Genomic DNA, 21747 nt, shown 5'->3' with positions numbered 1-21747 from the left:
ACATAAAACCCGAATTCACTTTTATACTCTGGAATTAAAATTACTCGCGTATAAATTTATAATCTCACTCGAGAATTTATAAATTTACATCGTATATTAATATTATGACGATGGGAATTGTGTTTGTGAGAATTCTCCCCCGGTAAGTGAATTAAAAAATATAAGTTGAATACCTACCTACCTACCTACCTACGTTCTAAACCCGCTTGGGAAAATTGATAAATGTCAAACCTATTTCAACATTTCAACATCGTCTTTTTTTGACATAGTGGGTTATATTTTTTGCAATTTTCTCATATCTGGTATTTGTTACCGTTATATTTACCCGTAATGGAAACTCCCACATATAGTGAACTTTACACGTAGACCTTTGTAAATTGAAATGGTAATAGATGAGAAAATTGATACTTTAAAATAATGGCAGATAACGCTTTGCATCGTGTGTAGTTTGGTTTTCGCGCGGATCAAGATAATGGAGGAGGGAAAAAAGTAATTTTTCTTCTTTATCCTTTTTTGTAGCCCTGAATAAACTGAGATAAAAATTATGTCCAACTTACATCACATATTATACCTACGTCTACTCGGATTTAAGGCTTTTTTCAAGTTCAAAGAATTGTGAAGTAGGCACCTTACCTATAATCATTGGTGGAAATTTTAGCAATCCAGTTGCAGAAAGTTGGAGTCAAGAATGTTTTTGAAACTTTTGAAATTTATTTTATTGTTTTGATTGGGACCTACGCTTCTAATCTTTTTTAACGACGTTTTTTCAAGTTTTCTATTTTGTACATTGATATTTTGAGGTCACTTTCGACATATTAACTAAACAGGTATTTTTGTAATCAGCACTTAGTCTTAAAGTAAAGAAATGGGTAATCACCATTTTGAGAGCTCATGAACTTGACAAAAATGAACTTCGAGGCTTTGTAATGAGAATGACCTAAAAGTAATGATAGTAGGTACCTACAAGTAGTACAAGTAATAAAGACACCAAGAGACTATTTGAACCCAAAACATTTGACAAAGATTTTAATTTTTCAAATTTTCAAGCTCTCATCTGAAAGTTACTATATTGTCCTACAAAATTGAAATAATTCCTATGTCTTGTTGAGGTCATGAGACCATTCAACTGGGTTCTAAGTATATTATGTAGTTTTGATTACCTATATGCAGAGTTATGTCTGCCCACTTATGTTTTTTCCTAGTAAGTAGGTATTTCCATTCTTCATGATTCACAAAAATTCATTACAAAAATTAAAACAAAACTACGGAAAATTATTTACAAAACTAATTGAGAAATCAAATCAATCTTTTCAGCTTCTTTGTTGAAATTGAATGAACCTCAAAAATCAAATTGGTTGAGCTAAAAATGAAAAGTGCAAAACAAAATCAAAAACTTTAACCTCTCCCCCTTCCCGAAATGATTAAAACTTGTTTCAAACTGTTTGAGCAATTCTGGAGCCTCCATGCACATTTTTTGAATGCTGAAATTTTTAATACATTTTATTCAATGAAGTTAGAAAGCTAAAATTTTCTATTTTTACCCTGATCCTAACTAACATGCTTAGACAATTACAGATGGATTTGGACCGATTTGGAGCTTTCAGCTTTTTTTTTATTATTATTTTTTTTTTGTTTGGAAATTCCAGCTTTTGATACAATTCTCTAGAATCTGCCAATAAATTCAACTTTGGCACGTTTAGTGTTTGTGAGAATAGTGAGACTTTTATTCGACTGATTACACAACATTTTTCCAAAATTGTTCTCCAACTGTCCGGAACCGTAACCGAATATTTGAAGGGCTAATTGTGAAAGTCGCCTTAGTCAGCAGTGATTTTTGTACATAATCAATGAAAACATTGTTGTCCTGCTTCAATGATAATGTAAAAACTTCATGGTCAAGTATTAAAAAAACATCTTCAACTATCCCAGAATGCATTACAATACTCATTTTTCCCTTTGAAATTGATGAAATATGAAAAAAAAATGTTTAAAGTTGTGTGAACAAAAAAATGACTAAGGCGACTTTCACAATTAGCCCTTCATTTGTCCAGACTCCAGCAATTTCATAATTGAAAATTTTGAAACAGAAAAAAGTTTCTGTGAAACGATAAAAAAACTGATTTTAGAAGAATATGAGCAAAAAGTTGAATTCAAAAAAGCCTGTACAACTTCAAACGCGCGTTATAAAACAACAATGCATTTTAGCGTTGATCTCTTGGCAGCACTGAATTCCTTGAAAAATTTCATTTTTAAAACACTCCCCACAAAGTCAGTTAGGTATAAACGTTCGGCTACCAGAGCGATTTTTGTAAAGAGAAGTACATTTTTACACAAAAGCTCATTTTTATTATGTCACAACTTTTGGAAATCCGCGCGGAAAGAAGCCAGAGAGACACAAAATGAACACCCTCTCCATAAAATTCAACAAAAGATGAATTTTGGTGACGTGCTTGATAATCAGTTCAGTGCGGTAAAGTTGAACTGAAAAAAAACTCGTGCACAACTTGTACAATTTGAAATTTGTGAGAAAACAAAGGAATATCTGTGATATGTAGTAGATTGGGGAATGTTTTGGAAATGAATTTCTTTGTAGAATGCTGTGCTGTGCAGGACATCACCGATATTCTTCTTGTTTCATCACAAATTTCAAATCGTGCACAACACGAGTTTTTTTTCAGTTCAACTTTACTGCACTGAACTTATTATCAAGGCACGTCACCAAAATTCATTTTTTGTTGAATTTTATGGAGAGGGTGTTCATTTTGGGTCTTTCTGGCTCTTTCCACGCGGACAGTTGAACTTTTTCATAAAAATTTCATGCTCATGTACCCAAGCTTTTGATTTTCAAAAGTTGTGACATAATAAAAATGAGCTTTTGTGTGTAAAAATGTAGTTTTTTTTTACAAAAATCGTTCTGGCAGCCGAACGTTCACACCAAACTGACTTTGTGGGGAGTGTTTTAAAAATGAAATTCTTCTAGGAATTCAGTGCTGCCAAGAGATCGGCGCTAAAATGCACTGTTGTTTTATAACGCGCGTTTGAAGTTGTACAGTCTTTTTTGAATGATCCTGTAGAAAAGATTTTGAGGCACTTTTTGAAAATATGGAATTTCCAAAATTAGTTTGGAGGCTTCAGAACTGTTTGAAACCACCTCCACCCGCTTCTGTATGTCAAAATCACAGTATGTACAGTACCTATAAATAAAGTTTTAGCTTTCCAACTGTTTTGGGTAAAATTTTGTAGAAATTTCAATTTCATACGCCGATTCGAGATAGGTCATAAATTGGATTCATACCTACCAAATTTCAGCTTTCTATGTTGATTTGATAAAATTATTTTTAAAAATTCCCCAGCAGGCCCAAAAATCATGGATCTGATTACACTTTCAATTTAGCTTCGTTCAGTTGAAAAATGTCTGCAGTCACAGTCAGTTGAGGTAGAGAAATACTCATAAAGTAACATTGGGTGCAAAAAAATAAATATTTCATGCACAACTTTTTGACGAAAAAAAAACGTAGGGAGGTACCCTTAAAGTTGACAAGTTAGGCAAACATGCATGCACACACTCATAATAAGCAGTATCGTATTTCTGACAGGAAGTCTCGTACATCATGATGGAACACCTCGAATAAGTACGTTGGTAACTCCAACTCAAAATCCTCTTTATACGTTTAATAATAGGTAAATTAAATTTTAACCGTGGGAATCTAATCAAAATGATTCATTTTCTAAGAGGAGCTTTCGTGATTAATTATTCTACTTTGCGTAATAAACGCAACATATAGGCTTACTTTTCAAATAAATTCGTAAACTTTGTACGATTTCTTTCAACCTAGTTTTCAATCGTTGGAATTTCAGTAGGCGGATGCAAGAATCTAATTTTGTTCGCTTTAATAGCGCAATGTTGCCGAAAACACTGCACCTACCTATCGCTACCTACTTCATCTGTCTTTTTTGTTGTTTATTTTCTGATAAAAGTGTTGCTTGTTTATTGGTCGAAATGTTGAAAATTACTATTGTGTTGTGGGTGAGAAAATACGTCTTACTTTTTTTCAACTTTAACTCATCAATGATACGCTGTTTACTTAGACGCCGATATTAGGTTTTATTTTTTATGAAATACGTGAAAAGTATTTTAACTTTGTTACCAACGTATTATTTCAATACACCCGTAGGCGAGGTCTTTCCATCAGCGAAATACTCTTTAATACTAATATAGATACCATTAAGTACTTAATCGTAGTAAACTCATTTGATAACTTAAGCGATGTTTTCATCGTGTATACAGAAATTTAGGCTATATAACCGTTTGCGAATTTTTTCTTACAATGTACCTTTAGGTACCGTTATAAAGAGAAACATTAATTTAAGAAGTTTTAACATTTTCAATCAGTTTGAATTGAAACATTTTTGGAAAATTGTGCTTTTATATCTGCAATCTCAAATCGGATTGCCGAATTCTGCAATCCTTTTTCACCAGTAGGCGTTCGATAAGTTCGATTAACTTTGATAAGGTATCTAATAAAAACTTATGGAAAAATTTATCTTTTCTGGAGAAAAAGGAAAGAATGAGAGAAAGAAAACGTTCCAGATTTCGAATGCGACGACAAAGAAATAGCGCGACAAAAAAATATCCACTTAGGTGAAAATTTCGAGTATAATTTAGTATTGCGATTCTCGAATCATTCAAAATAAACGGCGACATTAAAAAAAAAAAACTCGCAGGAAATCTAATGATAAAAAGTTAGGTAATGAACAATAAATACCAAGTAAGTCTTTTATCATGAAGTTTCAAACAAAAGAGGCTTTAATATCCTTTCTCGTCTGCAAACAATTTAATAGGTTGAACTCTCAACACGCAGACTAAGAGATTGTTAAATGCCGTGTAATTTTAAGTTTAAGTAAATGTTTATTTAGTGGCTTTTAAGGCTTTACATCTTCAAATGGTTCGTAATCAACGTAGGAAGTTATTCAGAAGGCTAAGTATTCAAATGAACATACTGAACGCGGTATGCTAAAAGTAGGTAGGTACATTTTTTAATTTATGGCATTCGTTGGGTACACCTATAATTTCAAAATGATCTGTTTAAATTACCACTTACCAGCATAAATTTTTTGATATAAGTATACTTTTTTGACGCGATTTTCGAATTAATTACTGATGCAGAAATTAATGAAAGAAAATATGTGAAAAGGTGAAAAGAAAATTTCTCCGAATAGATAATTTTCGGATGTCTTCCAGAAAATATCTTTCATAGGTACCTACTTCTTTCTTTACTTTTCCACTCTAATAACTGGATTCGAGCACAGGCGAACCAAATGAAATTTATTGATGGGTGGAAAAGTGAGCATTTCAAACTTTAATACCAATAACTTTAACTGCAACATTACAAAAGGCAAAACATAGACGAAAGTTTACTTCTCGACCCACGCATTCCTTAACTTCGCCAACTCAGAATGCAATCTTTGCATAAACTTCTAAACACAAGGAACAAAAAGAAAAGTAGACCTACGATATTACATATTTTAATTTTTGTTTTTTTCAATAAGTTAATAAACTTAAAATTTTGACAAAATTAAATTTTTTTAAATTTTATTTAACGAGGAAGGGAAGACTTTTGATCATACACTTCACTCTTTGATTTAAACAAAATCATGCTAGATCGAAAGATCGTGTCCGAAAATCTTCGTAAATAGCCAACGTTATTAGGTCTTGAAGTTCATTCTTGGATTTTTAGCGAATTTTTTAAAAATTTTAAATTTTAAAAAACAGTTTCAAGGGCTATTTCTGAACTTTCCCCTAAGATATACATTTTTTTTTTAGCAGAATGATACCAATGCAATGTGAATAATTCCTTTAAATTCAATTCAACTTCCACACACGAACAACAACATAGTCAGGTAAGTTCATTCTGAAACATCCAACGATTGTAATTTGACCTTATTAGAGCCTCGAGTGATTTTTCGAACCCCTCCAGAAATTTCAAATAGCTTTGAAAGAACAAAAAATAAACTTCAGCACTTGTAACTATATTAGTTAATGCTTATTAAGTACCCTTTAGACTATTCTACGTGATTATAGTGAAATTCCAGAGACGCCAGTTTCCAGAGTGAATTTTTGACCAATTCGTAAATGCCAAAGAAAACTCACTGCAGGCTCTGAATAGTTCAAATTGAGATTTTTTCGAGTCGGATGATTGCGTATAGACTGCAGATCAGACAATATCTTTATAAAAAAAAACCACTCGTTATATACCTTCTTTGAAAATTTGTTTTTTTTTCTGGAATTTTATTACAAATTGGTCAAAAATTTACTCTGAAATGGCATTCCTGAAATGACGCAATAACCACCCAAAATGGTTGCGAGAGTGCTTAATGAGCACTGGTCGAAGTTGCACGTGCTGAAGTTCCTTTTTGGCCTTTCCAGAGTAATTTAAAATTTCTGGAGAAAATTAAATAATTCCTGGAAGCTTTTCAGAATGGCCCAAAACTATCAATTGTTGATGTGTGGTAGTTTCAGAATTGATAGAATTATTCAGATTGGTTCATTCTGCTCAAAAATTTTCAAAAACTGCTCTACAAAAATGTATTTTTTAAACTTTTCAAATTGTTAAAAATTTTCCAAAAATCCAAAGATGAACTTTAGGATCTGAAATCACGCTCTTTCGATCTAGCTTGGTTCCGTTAAAAAGTGTTCAGCGTTCAAAATACTCCTTCTATGTACTTAAATTTTTTTTGTTTACAACAAATTTCCCATGCTCAAAAATACGTTTGTGTGATCAAAGAGATATTGTTTGATGCATACGATAAGTTCATAAGTTCATCAGGAACTCTTTGGAAATTTTCAAGGTTTACGTAAATTCCGAGCTATGTATTAGCGTATAGCTACCTACAGTACCTACCTACATCTACCTTTTGAGAAAACGTATAAGTAATTCGCATTTACTTACCGGTTTACTGGTTGATGATATGCTATCTCCGTCTTCACTTAAATCGATACTTAATGAACCTTCATCCCCATTTCCAGTAAATGCGCTTTGTTCGTCTAGTATATCTGAATTTGTACCGCGTAATTTTCTCCCTCTTGAATTGACGGCAGTGACGTCATCTTCTTCGACACGTGATTGTTGATAAGGAAAAGCGGCGTATCTGTTGCGAAAATGAAATGGATTAGAGTGAGAAACAAGCAAGTAGGTATCTAGATACTTTTCACGTTGAAAGACGGATTTGACATTAAAATATGATACGTAAGGTATTGAAACAGTCAAACGTGAAATATGTGCTAAGAATTTTGGAAAATCGATCAAATTATTATAATGGAAAATACGAGGAAAAATCTTTCAATGTAATTGGATTGTCGAAATGATGAAGAAATAAAAAATACTCCAGATAAATGTACTAACCCACTTCCTGTCGAATCTGTATTTGTTCCGGAGCTATCGTTCGATTCGGTATTATCTTTCGATTTAACAGTCTGCAGATCTTCGGCACGTTCATTTCTTAAAATATTTTGTAACTCGTGAAATCTGCCTATATGTGAAATTCTCACCGGCAGAACCGGTCTTCTGACCGGATACTCGAGCCGAAAAAATGTCGGTTTGGCTGGAGCGGTCAACGTAGGCGTATAGTACGATGACCCACCACCTACCATTCGTGCTACTTGATCGAACGATCTAAACCGATCCGGTATATTGTTCCGGTACATGAATTTATCCGGCGAATGCACTAACCGGCCGTAGACCGGTTTCGAGTACTTCATGGCATTTCTCGGCCTAGCTTGAGCCTTCCAACCGTACGAGAAAGGCTCGTGATATCTGGACGATTTGTATCGAGGCATCGGCACCTCTGTCTTTTGCTGCATTTCGCGTTTCGTGTGTCTCCACATTTTGCGCAACTCGTCGCAACTAGGCTCACTACTTTCGTCGTCGCCACTTGGTGCTGATAACTCTCTAGAGCCTTTTGACGAAACAATGTGAAATACTTCCAGCAATACGACTAGCCCAGCTATATATGAACAGTTCATCTGAAAGTAACATGCCCCTTATGTAGTACACCTATATACTATACTCGATCCAACAGCTTGAAAAGCAAAATATGACGTTTCCAAGTAGATGTGTCTAAGGCTATAGGCTGAAACTTTTCTATTGTTTTGCTAACACAAGCTTTTACTATATGCTGTATCTGTAAAATTTGTAACATTGCTCGTCTGTTTATTGGATACGAGAAACAAATTCGTTTTTAGTTAATCGTCGTCAATTCAAAATTTAAAACCTTCAGCAAAAGAAACTTTACACTTTTCGAAGTTTATCGTGTTTTATTTCATTAAATTTCATTTTGGGTACTTTTTTCAAAAAGTTTACTCGCGAACTTTTTTTTTAATTTTGAAAATATCTACATGTAGGTATTTAAAAAAGTACGAAAAACAATTTCCACTGAATAAACCTAAATTTGGACAGTACCGTTACCTTTCAAAAAAAAAAAACTACGAGGATAGGTACCTGCTACCTACCTACTTTCAATGTCTATTCATTGGCATAAAAATTATTCCGTAAATGATTCAATTCGAGATAAGCTTGGATGAGTCTTCTGATAAAATAAGAGAAATTCTACCTTTGGGAGACATGAATATTTTCATTCAACAATTCTACGTGATTTTTTGGTTTCACACTTATTCTCTGGTGAGCGGAAGGGGGTGAACCAATTTGATGTTTTTTATGCTAAAATTAAAAATATGAGTACCTAGGTAGAAAAAAATTGTTGTGAATTGTCCATTTTTATGATTTTCTTAAACAATAGACCAATTTTGTAAAAGCAGATAAGTAGGTACCTACCTATATAAATAAAGCTTTCAAAATTTTTGAAAATGTCTAAAAGTGAAAAAATAATTAAAAAATTAATTTAGTATCCACCTACTTAGGTATATAAACTATTGTGGCTTGCTTAAAAAAAAAAAGGATGTCACTTGCAGAAATGAGTAATTTACGTATATTTTTCATTTTTATTTGGAGAGGTGGTTCAAAAATTCAAAATACGCCATCGCAAAAAGTCGTAAATGACTTAATGTGACGTAAAAATCAAAATTTATGTCAAAATAGAAACTAATATCTAAGAATTTTTTAAAAAATGCGTGTGTGTTCCTTTATTTTTCTCTCAAGATTCTAGTGAATTTTCAAAAATTTTACTCTCGTGACTTTGATGACTTTTACCAATCACCCAAAAGTGTTGAAAAAGAGGGACAAAATTTCATTTTCCTCTTTTTTGATTGTTTATGACAAGAAGTATAGTTATACCTACCTATGTGTATTTACTATTTATATTTTACCTGAAGGTTAGTTAATGGGATTTAGTAGGTTGTGAAAGTTTTGATAATATGCAGACAAAAAAAAACGAAAAATCAAAAATGAATCAGTTGAAATTGAATTACGAAAAAAAAAAAGAAAAACTAAAACCGGAAAAAATTTGGTCGGGTTTTGATTCTGGTTCTAATTTTTTTTCACATATTGGTTTCGGTTTTCTTATACGTTAGTTATTATTCTGGTTAATTGACAATTTTAGTGCTTTTTAGTGCTTTTTGGGTTTGATTGTGATTTTGGTTTCCGTAACTGTTTAAAGACAGATTGGAAAAAAGAAGTTGAATCCATCGTATAATTATTTTTCAAAGTGATGTTGAATAAGTTGCCTACCCGATTTGCCGTAAATATTCATGCTTGAGTTCCAAGAAGCCGGTCATTCCACGTTTATTTACTTAATTGAAAAATTCCGACTTCTAACTTGATATCCATTAGAAAAATACCATCTGTTTGCCTTCATCTTTTCTTCTACAATACTTTACTTAAAATTGACTTCGCTGATCAAAAGTGCTTTGATTATCAGGTGTGTGAAACCGATTGGATAAGATTTATGGTTTCGATTTCGGTTCCGATTTAAGTTTTTGAGAATTAAGGTCTTGGATTCCAATTTTGCTTTTGAGGTTCAAAGGAAAATAGTTTGCTTACAGGTTGATTCTTTTTTTTTCTTTGAACAAGTTTACTATGGGATGAGTCTTTTTTCACTTTTTTCGAAATTTCATGAAACCTAGCAACAATTTACTTGTGGCTAAATTACTTTAACAAGGGAAATTACTTCTCAAAAAAATGTCATTCAATTCAATGAAATTCATTTTCGTGAAAATATGAGTAGGTAGTTCATCACTTGATTATAAAGCAAAATAAAAAATTAAACTTTTAATAGGTACCTACCTAAATGCATTTCTGAAATAAATGATAGTTTTAACGACTCTGAATTAATTTTCTTCGAAAACATTTTCACAGATTTCATTCATCAAAAGTGATTTGGTTCAGGGAGAAAAGGTACAAGAGGGCAGAAAGGTTTCAAATTTTAAAACTTCTTTCAATACCTAGTTCCTAATAATTTTTTTTTCTCAAATTTCATCCCTTGATATATCGCTTTTTCAAAGTTCAAAGTGAGTTCTGACAATTAAAAATTAGCTTCAGAAAAGTGCAAAAAAATTGAACGAAATCTTAAAAATTTAAATGTTTTAGTGTTTATATACCTATTTTAAAAATTCATCCGAGCTTCGTGAAATCTGAACATAAACTGATGAAATTCTTATCCCATTCCCAACGCATAGAGAATAGATCATCAGCTGATAAATAACAAGAAAAAATCCTACGAGTCATCGTACGGACGCAAGTTTGCAATGTTTGTTTGCGCGCAACAAAGGCATCGCAATAATTTCAAGAAAAATGATACCAACTCACGCTGAAGAAAGAAATATCAACGTTTGAAATTAAATTTTAAGAGCTATATAAAAAAAGAAGTCAAAGAAAAGAAACACGACCCACAAGACGTAAAGTCAAAGCAAAAAACCGTGAAATAAAAGAAAAACGTCTTCAGCTGCTTCAAGTATGAATCATTCATAAAAATTTACGCCCTAAAGAAATTAAAAACTGTTCAACGACCTTATGACTTATGAGCCATTGCTCCCTGTACGAAAACTTGTACGTAAACTTATTGAAGATAAGTTTACTAAATATATTAGGGTATAGGTATAGACTAGGTACTCTTAAATATTCAATCTTTAAATCACTGCGGTAATAACAGGGAAGGTGGCAGATTTTCTTTTTCGCCATTCACACATCCCACGCGTTCTGCTGCATGAAAATTTACATTCAATAATAACTTCCTTTAGGATTAAGGCATGTCATCAATCAATAGGTATTAGGGAAATTTTGTAAAAGTCGAAAATGACGTAAAATTGTTTGGAAGCCGCAAAGCGCCGGTAATATTGTGAATTACGATGTCAAATTTCTGGACGCCAATGGCAACGTTTGACGCATAATAGATAGCATGACGACGACGATGCATAGTACGTGCTTATACGGGTAGATTTTAGATCTCTCTACTCTCTTGTATACGATATTCCGTACTTGTTGTGACCTTTCATTTTGATGTCTGGTACACTGTATCGTCGTGCGAGTTATTCAAAGTGAAAAAATTCCAGAAATGTTGGTAAGACATATCGTAGCATTTGAGATGCTATTAAAAGGCATTCTAAATGTGTTATCGCAGGGCATGATATAATGATATTACTCCTTAAACTTACCAACGAGTAGTCGAATTTAAATACGAAGTTATAACCTGCGTTTCGTAGGTAGGTAATGAATATCCCAAAAGGTATTTGTGTTGCTGAAGTATGAACAATAATGTCATAGAAATTAATGCGACTAGGTAGATCTTCCTTCGTAAATAACAAATAAGCGACTATTTTGGTAACGAACTTTGAAATTTCATAGATGATAACCGTATCGTGCTTTCGAACGTAGGTATATTAGGTAAGCCTATGGAATAGGTATGTGTATAGTGTGCGTTTTACAAAGCTAGGTTATTGATCAAATTTGCTATCTTGATTCAATTTTCGGTTCAGATTGAAAAGCGGGTCCTTTTAAGAATTCCAGTACATCGTTCTAACCGTGATTACTTTCCTATCTACTTTTATAACCCCTCCCACAAACCCTTAGTATGGACCTGTTACACGAGGTTATCCGATGTACGAAGTATACCTCGAAATGCTCGAAAAAATCCAATGTGAGATCTCTTATCAATTCATCGTGTGTACAGCAAAATGCAATAAATTACTTTTTTCCTTTTTAAAAATTTGAATAAAGCTATAAATTCAAGTAGTGGTTTGGGTAGGAAAATTTTTGCGTAGAATAGTACCACGACGTATTAAAATGTTGTTTACCCTTCGAGCTTCACAATACAAAATTTTTATACTCGGACCATACGAAATGGAGATGAACAAAAGGTGTTACATTTACTGTCGCAAAACTTCCCTTAGGCACCTATTGAATTGAATTATTATATTGTATTGCACGTTTAATGGGATTTTTATAAGCAGGTACATAGTTAATAAAGTTTTAAAAAAAATAAAGCTGTGTTGAAAGAAAAAAATTAGCAACATATGTATAGGAGGACTCGTACAAAACGTAATCAAATTACATGCATGTAATACAAGGGTTTTCAAATGACATTCGCGTAGTATTTACGGCGAATCGAGTAGGCAATTTTATTAACACATCGTCTGTAGTGTTGCATTATACATAACTGAAAGGCAGTGTGTTAAAATGCGTTTCTGTTCAGATTTTTTTACGAGTTTCCTTTGATAGTCTTAAATAGCCACCATCATTTTTATTCTAATCGTTCTGGAAGTGAGAAAGGAGGACTTCGTAATTTTTAATCATTTGTAATTTCTTGCAAAACTGCCAAAGTTTGGAGGATCATTTTTCTCCTTGATTTGGTTTGGTGTCAGAAAAAATGAATAAGAAATGTCAAATAGGCTCCGTGAACTGCTCAAATTGACACTGAATTTCATCTTACTAGCTGAATTTGATAACATTTTGATCATTTCGCATTTTTGGCTGAAAATTTTCAAAAATCTACAAAAATTTGAAAAATGCTTTTTAGCGCAAAAATTACTCAATATTTTTGAACACCCTGTAGAAAAAATTCCTGCGTGAAATAAATTCTGAAATGTACATTCGTTGTATAGGTAACTAGAAACCTTATTGCAGCACTACGCCGATGCCTACACATAGAATTTGTCAACGAAAAATTTTCCAAGTACACACATTGAAATTGGAAAATTACTTCGTAAAGCTCAATGAAAACAGACGGAGCATTTGAAAAAGGAAACTTTTCCAACGTTACCTTGTATCTGGTTTTATTGAAACGGAAAGAGAATGAATCGATTGAAATGAAAGTATTTTCTACATTGAATTTTAGCGCTATGGTTTGGAAAAGATGTGTTACATTGTTTTATAATCGAGAACGATATATTTTTAATTGGATGGCTACAACTGAAAGAATCGTTTGAGGCGTAAAAGTCCGCTGTAAAATGTACGAAAGGCAAAATATACCCAGTGGTATTGCAATAAAAGCAGATACCGTAGGTAGCTATTCTTTATTAATTCATTTGATAACTTTTTTTTCTCAATTTTTACTGTTCGTTCGATAGTAATTTGTAGAATATTTTGTAGGTAGGCGCATTATTCCTGCCTACGATAAATATTTTATTGGTGGTTGATAATAATAAGTTTTAGGTACATCTTTTGTGGGCCCATCTTTTATCGTTATATTTTTGTATCAATTTGCTCATTTCGACGAATATCGTTTTGAAAATTAATGAGAAATATGTCTCCAACTTTTTCTTATCCAGAAAATGTTACACATTTCACTAATGACTAGGTACCTTATTATTTGCCTGATGATGGCTTCACAAAAATTTTTCTTTAGCCAAATTCGATAAAATTATTTGAACAAAAAATTTCTACGTCATCATTTTACGGTAAGATTTAGCTCATGATGGGGATCGTATTTTATTTTCAAAACTATAGGATAGACACCCGGCACCCATAAAGTACATAAATGTAGGTAGGTACTACGTACCTAGTTCATTAGACTGGATCGTGAAAAAAAAATATTTGAAGCATGTTGATCAAATTCATCGGAGACCTTCATTTTAAGTTGAAAATCACTTGGAAAAATTTTGGCTCCGGAAGTTCCCATATAAGGAGAAATTATTGACCCTCAAAGAAATACGAGTACAATAAAAATTTTAAAAAATCGTGGTTTTTTTCGCTCTAGCTACCCAACCTGTTTAAGAAAAATGGCCCATAGTTTCAAAAGTTGGTATTTGAGATTTTTCATCGACCTAGACAATTTTCATCAAAACCCAAACCAGTTTTAGGGCTTGCAAAATCGCTTATTTTTGGGTAAATTTGTGTTTTGAACATATTTTTTTCCTAATTATGTTGCATTAATTCAGCCAAAACATCGAAAGATGCAGTTTCTGAAACTGGGGAAATATTTTGAAACGAGAATGGTTCCAATTATTTTTTGTCATTATTGCCAATGTCAAAAAAAAACGAAAAAATTTGGTAGGGGTTTTAACTTTTTTTCTCGATTTTTTGAAATTGTAAATTATAACCGAAAAATTGGCACCACTGCGTTTCAAAATATTTTTTTAGTTTTAGAAACGACATCTTTCCACATTTTAGCAGAATTAATGCAAAATAAAATGTTTAAAACACAAAATTTATCCAAAGTTAAGAGATTTGAAAACTGTTGAAATATGGCCTCAAAGGAGCAATAATAAAATTGAAATTCGACTTTTTGGAAATTTGAAAACGTAGCTTACAAAATTGCAGTTCTGAATTTTTGAAACATTTTTACGTATCAAGCTCATAATTACGTATAATATAATATAAATACTTATACCTACCTATATTATAATGATTTTTTTGCAAAGGTACCTACTTTGAAAGTTCATATTTTAGAACTTAAATTTGGCGATTGATCATCTGACGTTTCTTTTTGAATATCACGATTCAGTGTCCACCCATGTGGCTGAATTTTTTCAAAATACGGGACTGAAGACTCATTGAAAGCTTGAATCCAAAAAATAGATCAATATTTGAACTCAGCGACTTTTAATTTATAAAAATCAACTATATTTTCAAAATTGGTATTAAAGATTGCAGTGGAGCATAAGGGTTTGCACCCAAAAATACGTGCATTTAAACGTAGTGCCCTAAAATGTTAAACAAATGACACATAACTTGTCATTCTCAATTTCTGCAGTTTTGACCATTCGAAAAAATGATGCAATATCTGAAATAGATGTCTTAAAGTTGATAATAATTGGTGCATCATTTAATTTTAACATTTTTCTGAAAAGTTTTTGTCAAAATTGAGTGCTTTTGCACCCTCTTCCTCGAAGGATGTTAAAATTCTATTTTGAAAATTAGTTCATTTTAAAGATGATGAAAAAGTGTCCCCACTAAAATTTTTTTGAAATTTTCAAATGGTAAGTTTCAGCTTTTCAACTTGAGTACGAAGAAAAATTGAGCCACCACTCTTAAAGTTGGAATTCAAACTTCTCCTATATTTTGATTACGTATGTATACCTATACTGCAACAGTAGATTTTTGAAAACTAAAATTTCCATAATATTTTTCCCAATGGAGTTGGTAAGCAAAAATTTACTTTGTGGTACCCCCATTTCAACATGCTTAGTCAATTGTAGGAGGTTTCAGCCGTGTTGAAGCAACCAGTCGTATTTTGAAAATTATAGATTCTCCAAAAAAGTTATAAAAACTGTCTAAAGTGCAAATCAACTTTGACTTTTTTTTGCATGCTCTGTCAATTTTGCGTGGTTCGGTTTAAAAAATTGTCTACTGGTTAGGATATCTTCTTTTTGAGTCCGGAAAGCAATAAAAATAGGTTTTCATTTTTAGCATCCACAAGAAAAAGAGCGTATTCAAAAGAAAACATTTACACTAGATTTTATGGATTTCTGGTACCTAGGCAAATTATACTCATAACCAAGTTTGTATGTACCTACATATCTAGTTGTTTTTTCATTGTTTCGGTTACAAAGATTTGAGAAATCTGAAATGTGTACTCGCATTTTTACGTTCTGATTGTAGTAAAATGCGTAGCTCTACTCAAAGAGAAACTATTTGAAACTTTTAAAACGTGTTTTTCCCAACTTTTTTTGGTAGGCGGAGCATATTCAAGTAAATTTTTTTGGCTTTATCCTGAAAAATACTTTGAATTACGTAACTTGAAACAAAACCAACCTTTAATTTTCTGAAAAAATCAACTTCAGAATGTAATTAAATTCATACTTGTTAATTTACATAGATGAGCACTTTTCACCTCATTGATCATTTCAATAATGATGATGATCGCTGTAGAATCATCCTCGAGTGCCTTTAGTTTACTGCACGTGACCGTAAAGATATAAATTGCGGTCAAAGTGTCAAATGACACTTGAAAGCAGCTGAACTATCACACCTTACTTCGATGCTAACTAAACAATTTTTCCTCTTAGATAAACGACTGCAAACTGGAATCATGGATAGTTAGCATTACAGAACTTACGTGCTCGTACGTTACATGAATAATTATAAACTTGGTAAATTAACGCCTGAAAATGAAAAATATGCAATTCCACGTACGTGACTTTTAAAACAACCTTTCGGAGCAGTACGTAATCTATCGAGATTACTGCTTTTACGAACTTACATACAAGAAATATAGGTAAACGATTTTGCCCACACGTGTGTGTGAAAAGTTGTATATGTAACCGCATTTATACGGATTACCATCTATATTGAACTTGTCTCCTTTACGTGAGGGTAAAATGTAGGAGGATTGTGACGATTAGATAGCATTTTAAATGAAGCACTGAGCGGTTTGTTGGTAATGTTATGGTATATTTTGTTAACAGCTTTAGCTCTCTGATACATTTTCAAATATTTAGAATACCTTCCAGCGACTCGATCGTTCTCAAATTATAAATATGTAGGAATTCGAATTTTCAGAGCTGAATGAAGAAGCTATAATGGATCGATATGGCCCTTTTAAAAAGGACTGTTTTTTTTTCTTCTGTTTGATTTTTATTGAAATCATACCTTATATCTTACGATGACGACAGCCATTCATCACGTACCTATAAAATTTTTAAATTACCCTCGAAGGAGAAAAAAAAACTTGTCCCTGGAAGGTATTTGTTCCTTTTGTCTATCCTCCATTCGACTGTAAAGGTCGAGAATAAATAATACGAGTATAACGAATGAAATCATTTGAAAAAGAATTTCGACGTTATTTTATACGTATTTTTGAGACAAATTCGAAGGTAGAAATTTAGCTCGAAGCGAAATCTCAGATCTAAAAAATCCACTACCGAGTTATTTTATTTTTTTCTTTCGAGGAAAGAAGTAACTTATAGGCTGAACACTATGCCAATTCTTCTTACACCCACAAAGCGCGTAAATTCACATTTTCCTTGGGTGAAAAAAAAAAAGTTATTTTCTTGAGATGCTCGTGTTTTTATTCTCACGCTGTTTGTGTATGCGGCTAAGTAAGTATAGATAACTTTAACGCGAATAATACGAGTTAAAAATCAAGACGACGTTGAATATTGGCGAGAAAAAGAGCGCGTAAAACTTTGCTTTACAATCTTGCACTTTTCTACGGTTAGATAAAAAAAAGGCAGTTTGGAAAATACCATCAAATTAACGAATTTTATTCGTTCGTCGAGCTGATTAAATTTATACGTTTATTTCATTACATGCAGAGCGAAAATGGATCGCTGAAACCCTGAATTATGGTTGGGTATGGGTCTATATTTAATTGGGTTATACTTAAAGGTATGTAGGTGGATACACAGGGTGTTCAAAAATATTGAATAGCTTTAACGAAAGAATAATAATCAGAAATGTAGAGATTTTTTCAAAATTTCTTCGTATTTTAAAATTACGAAAATTTGTATTGAAAATGTTATCGATATTTCTGGACAGTCTGTAGGTTAATTAGCTAGATTGGTAGGCACATTGAGTAGGTAGTAGATAAGAAGTACGGTAGGTAAATAAATTATAAAGTTTCCATCTTGATTTTTTACTTTATTTTTTTAAAACGCTAAATATTTCGATAAATTCTCACATTTTAGCAGCGATGAGACTATCGCGATACTTAATATTAACTAATTACATCTGCGGTTAAAAACTTTTTACGGTGGCTAACTTTTCATGAAAATATTACTTGTTTGAGACTAAGAGTCTATGACGTTGGCTGCGCATATTGGCTTTTATCTAATGATATTAATGACAGCCAACGCAACGTTTTACAAATTGTGAATTTAGCTTCTCTCTACCCTTCGAAAATCAAGTTCGTGGTTTATATGGTCGGGTAATAAATGGATTTTGTTAATTAGATATTACCCGTGAAATAGCTACCGACTCGTGAAATGCGCTTTGCACAATAACTTTTCTCGCAAAATTTGCACCGATGAGGTTCGGATTCTCGTAAATAAATTTGACCGGGTTTACGGTCAAGGGGATATTTTTTAGTGGCTTTTGATGGGTTTGAACAATGATGACAATTAGTTTCGTTGGATTTTTGGACATTTATACGGTTATCTTTATCAAGTTCAATTCTTCATCTTGTTAGTGCGGCATGATGTAAATATTTTGATTTTGTGGGTCAGCTTCTGTATGTATAACGGTCTGCTATAATAAATATCTACTTAGATGCCAAGTTTTAAAATGTCATGATACAAATTTTAATACCTGCAAAGATTCACAGTTGAGTTGATATTGTAAACAATACGAGAGAATCTGTTGAGAGGTAGAGGAGGCAGATTGTTATAAAAATTACACCTTTGATATTTACTTTAATCTAAACAGAAGGAATTTTGGTACCCCTGAAAAAAGTTTTTACGAATGTCATTCATTGTGATGATAATTATGAGAAAGCTGTAAGTCATCTTCAAACAGCTGCAAACAATATTGTCAAATGGGCCAGAAAATGGAAGATCCAGCTGAATGAAAATAAATCAGTACGGGTAAATTTTGCGCTCCACAAGCATGGATATGTTTCTACTATCATCAGCAGCAAACCAGTCCCTGTGGCACAGCACACCCGCTACTTGGGCTTACACCTAGATTGTAAGCTGAATTGGCAAGAACATCCACTTGACAATAGATTTGCCGCTTTCAGCTGAAATGCCGGTTGTTTATTTGCAAAACTGCCACTTAAAAGGCGCTCAAAAGTGACAGTGAATTTGCCGGTGAAAAAACGCCGGCTAGAAGCGGCTACTTATAAGAAAACAGCTACTTAAACAGCCACTTCTGACCAGCAAATTGCAGTTTTTTTTATTTACTGAATCACCGGTTCTCCCTCGTGAAAAGTCGCCAGCTAGGAGCGGCTACTTTTATAAAAACAGCCGCTTTTGAGCCGCGTTTCAAGCAGCAGTTTTTTATTTGTTGATTTCCCGATTACAATGCACATGCACAACGTATGTTTCACAACTCATTTTCAAAAAATTTAAAGGAAAGTACAAAGTGTGGTACATGTATACCACTTGAAAACAAAGTTTTTATTTTAATGTTGCTGTGATAGCTGAATGGTGAGCGCTCTGGACTTCCACACAGGAGTCGTGGGTTTGATCCTCGCCTGGGTTTGAAATTTTTTGTAGTTTGGTAGATTTTTCGGCGTTTTAATGAATTAAACAGCCGCTTTTGACTGGCGTTTTCTTACCAGCAAATTTACTGTCATTTTTGGGCCGGCTTTTCAAGCGGTGAATATATTGTCAAGTGGGATGTTAGAAAGAAACGTGACCATATGAACCTACAATTTCAAAAATTTCAATGGTTAATTGGAAGTCATTCAAAATTGAGCTTAGCCAACAAGAGGCTAATTTACAAAACCACATTTCTTCCTGAGTGGTCATATGGATGTGAAATTTGGGGCGTCATGAAAAAGTGAAATTGCCTTGTCATCAAGCGTTTCCAAAATAAGTTCATGAGAGCCATAGTTCTAAGGCTCCTTGGTCTGTCTCAAATGAACAACTTTGGAGTGACCTCTGGCTCGAACCAGTGGATGTAAATTATTCACAAAAAAGCGAACGCATACATGAACTGGCTCCATAAACCCCCAAATTGTGAGGCTGTGGTTCTTTTAGACCAAAGTGATGACACAATGAGGCTGAGCAGACTCCACACATTGGACTTTATCAGCCTCTAAGTGCACTACACAAATTACTGTAAATTAAATGTAATTTTTAAATAGTGTTGTAAATATTTTTGATAATTTTAGGTTGTTGATTTTTGTATCAGTTCCGTAAATAAATAATTTGAAAACAAAAGAATGTCATCAATGATGATGGTTCAAATTACAAAATACGTAGATGTAATATGCAGGTACCTAGTTGCGATAGCTGCACTAGATAGGCAAGTTGAAATTTACAGATTTACTATCAGTTTTCATTGAATTTTCAAAAGATTGAAATTTTCCAATCATATAACAAAATTGCTCAAAATTTGAAGTAGTTAAGAATTCAATTCTCGGACATGTTTGCCTCAAATTCGTGATTTTTACCATCTTACAGCTGCGAGACTGCTGATTAAAAATACAATTTCGTACTTTTCAACTACCTACATGTATTTGGGCACTCCAAAATAGGCTTCAATTAAGTTCATTTCTAGCCATTCTGAATTGAAATTGGAGTGTTCGGAATGGTTTTGGAAGTTCAAATATCACTTCAAAAAAAATAAAATATTCAAAGAGAGGATTGCTTCTTTCTTTGAAAATTATGAGATTTCCAATGATTGAAATAAAGGTGAGATTTTCCAAAGTAAAAAAAGGTCAACAGTCAAGAAATAAACTTTATTAAAAGCGATTCACAGCCCATTTAATTCGTTGGACTGATTTTCTTGAAATTTTCATTGGGTTTTATTCATCACTGGAAGTACATCGTTTATCAATGTGAGATAACTTTCCATTTATTTCAAAGGGGAACCATTTTCTCTTGATGGCTATAATAATACCTACAATTTTGCCGTTCCTTCTTGAAATTGGACCCGAATGGAGAAGGGTTCAGGGGCGGTGGTGATAGTAGGTATGATCTAAAAAAAATTAGGTCATATTCCTGTTCAGTACCTTTGAAAATACTGCATACCTATTGTGTATTTTTTTTTCAATTTTGCCTCAAAATTGGAAGGGATGTCAATTTTCATTGAGAGGGTTCATTTCGAACCAACGTGCCAATAAAAAAATTAATTATTTATCATATTTTCTCATCAAAATCATGCTGCCTGCAAGTCGCAATAGGCACGCTATTTCAAAGATGTTAATAAAATTGCATAACCAGTTTGCCGTAAATATGCAAGTTGAGTGTCCTTAACTATTGACTTTGTTTTATTCGCCTTATCAACTTGAACGTACGTAAGCGTGAAGGTGTAGTCTCATTTCACTCAATTTTCTCATGATTTCTATTTGATAGTCCAATGAAAGATTAATTATCGACAGTTTCGTCCTAATCCTTCAAGAAATGGAGGAAAGGGTCTTTCGATTTTCACAAATCTGCATCTAATAGAATAGCATTAGAATAAAAATTCTTTTCGCAGTCATATGGGTACCCATTCTTATTTTCTGATTCGATTAAGCATTTCAGTTTATTTTATAGGTATCTGTCGGTACTTGAACCCAGCTATACCTACTTATTCACAGTAAAAACGATTTTTTTAAAATTCATAATAGGTATAACTCTCAAGAGGTTAAAAATTTTGTAAAATAAATATCAAATATTTTAAACTAAAAAATGATCAAGTACATACTTATTTGATTGTGTCGTTTCGTTTAGTTGAATTCGTGTAAAGCTATAAACATAAAAAAATTGAT

The 21747-nt window shown here is 32.8% G+C and overlaps 1 protein-coding gene across 3 annotated transcripts in view; it reads right to left on the bottom strand.

Moving 5' to 3' along the window:
- LOC135836117 (uncharacterized) overlaps positions 1 to 21747 on the bottom strand; it is a 49996-nt gene that overhangs the window by 3731 nt on the left and 24518 nt on the right. For all 3 annotated transcript variants that reach the window (XM_065350741.1, XM_065350742.1, XM_065350740.1), the window contains exons 2-3: positions 7404 to 8023; positions 6951 to 7149 (exon numbers count right to left, since the gene is read on the bottom strand). In XM_065350741.1, the coding sequence (XP_065206813.1) occupies positions 6951 to 7149; positions 7404 to 8023 (819 nt within the window). The remainder of the gene's footprint in view (positions 1 to 6950; positions 7150 to 7403; positions 8024 to 21747) is intronic.

Source organism: Planococcus citri, chromosome 2 (genome assembly GCF_950023065.1).
Source record: "Planococcus citri chromosome 2, ihPlaCitr1.1, whole genome shotgun sequence".
In the NCBI taxonomy this organism is placed as follows: Eukaryota; Metazoa; Arthropoda; class Insecta; order Hemiptera; family Pseudococcidae; genus Planococcus; species Planococcus citri.
This window is presented reverse-complemented; position numbering and strand designations above follow the sequence as displayed.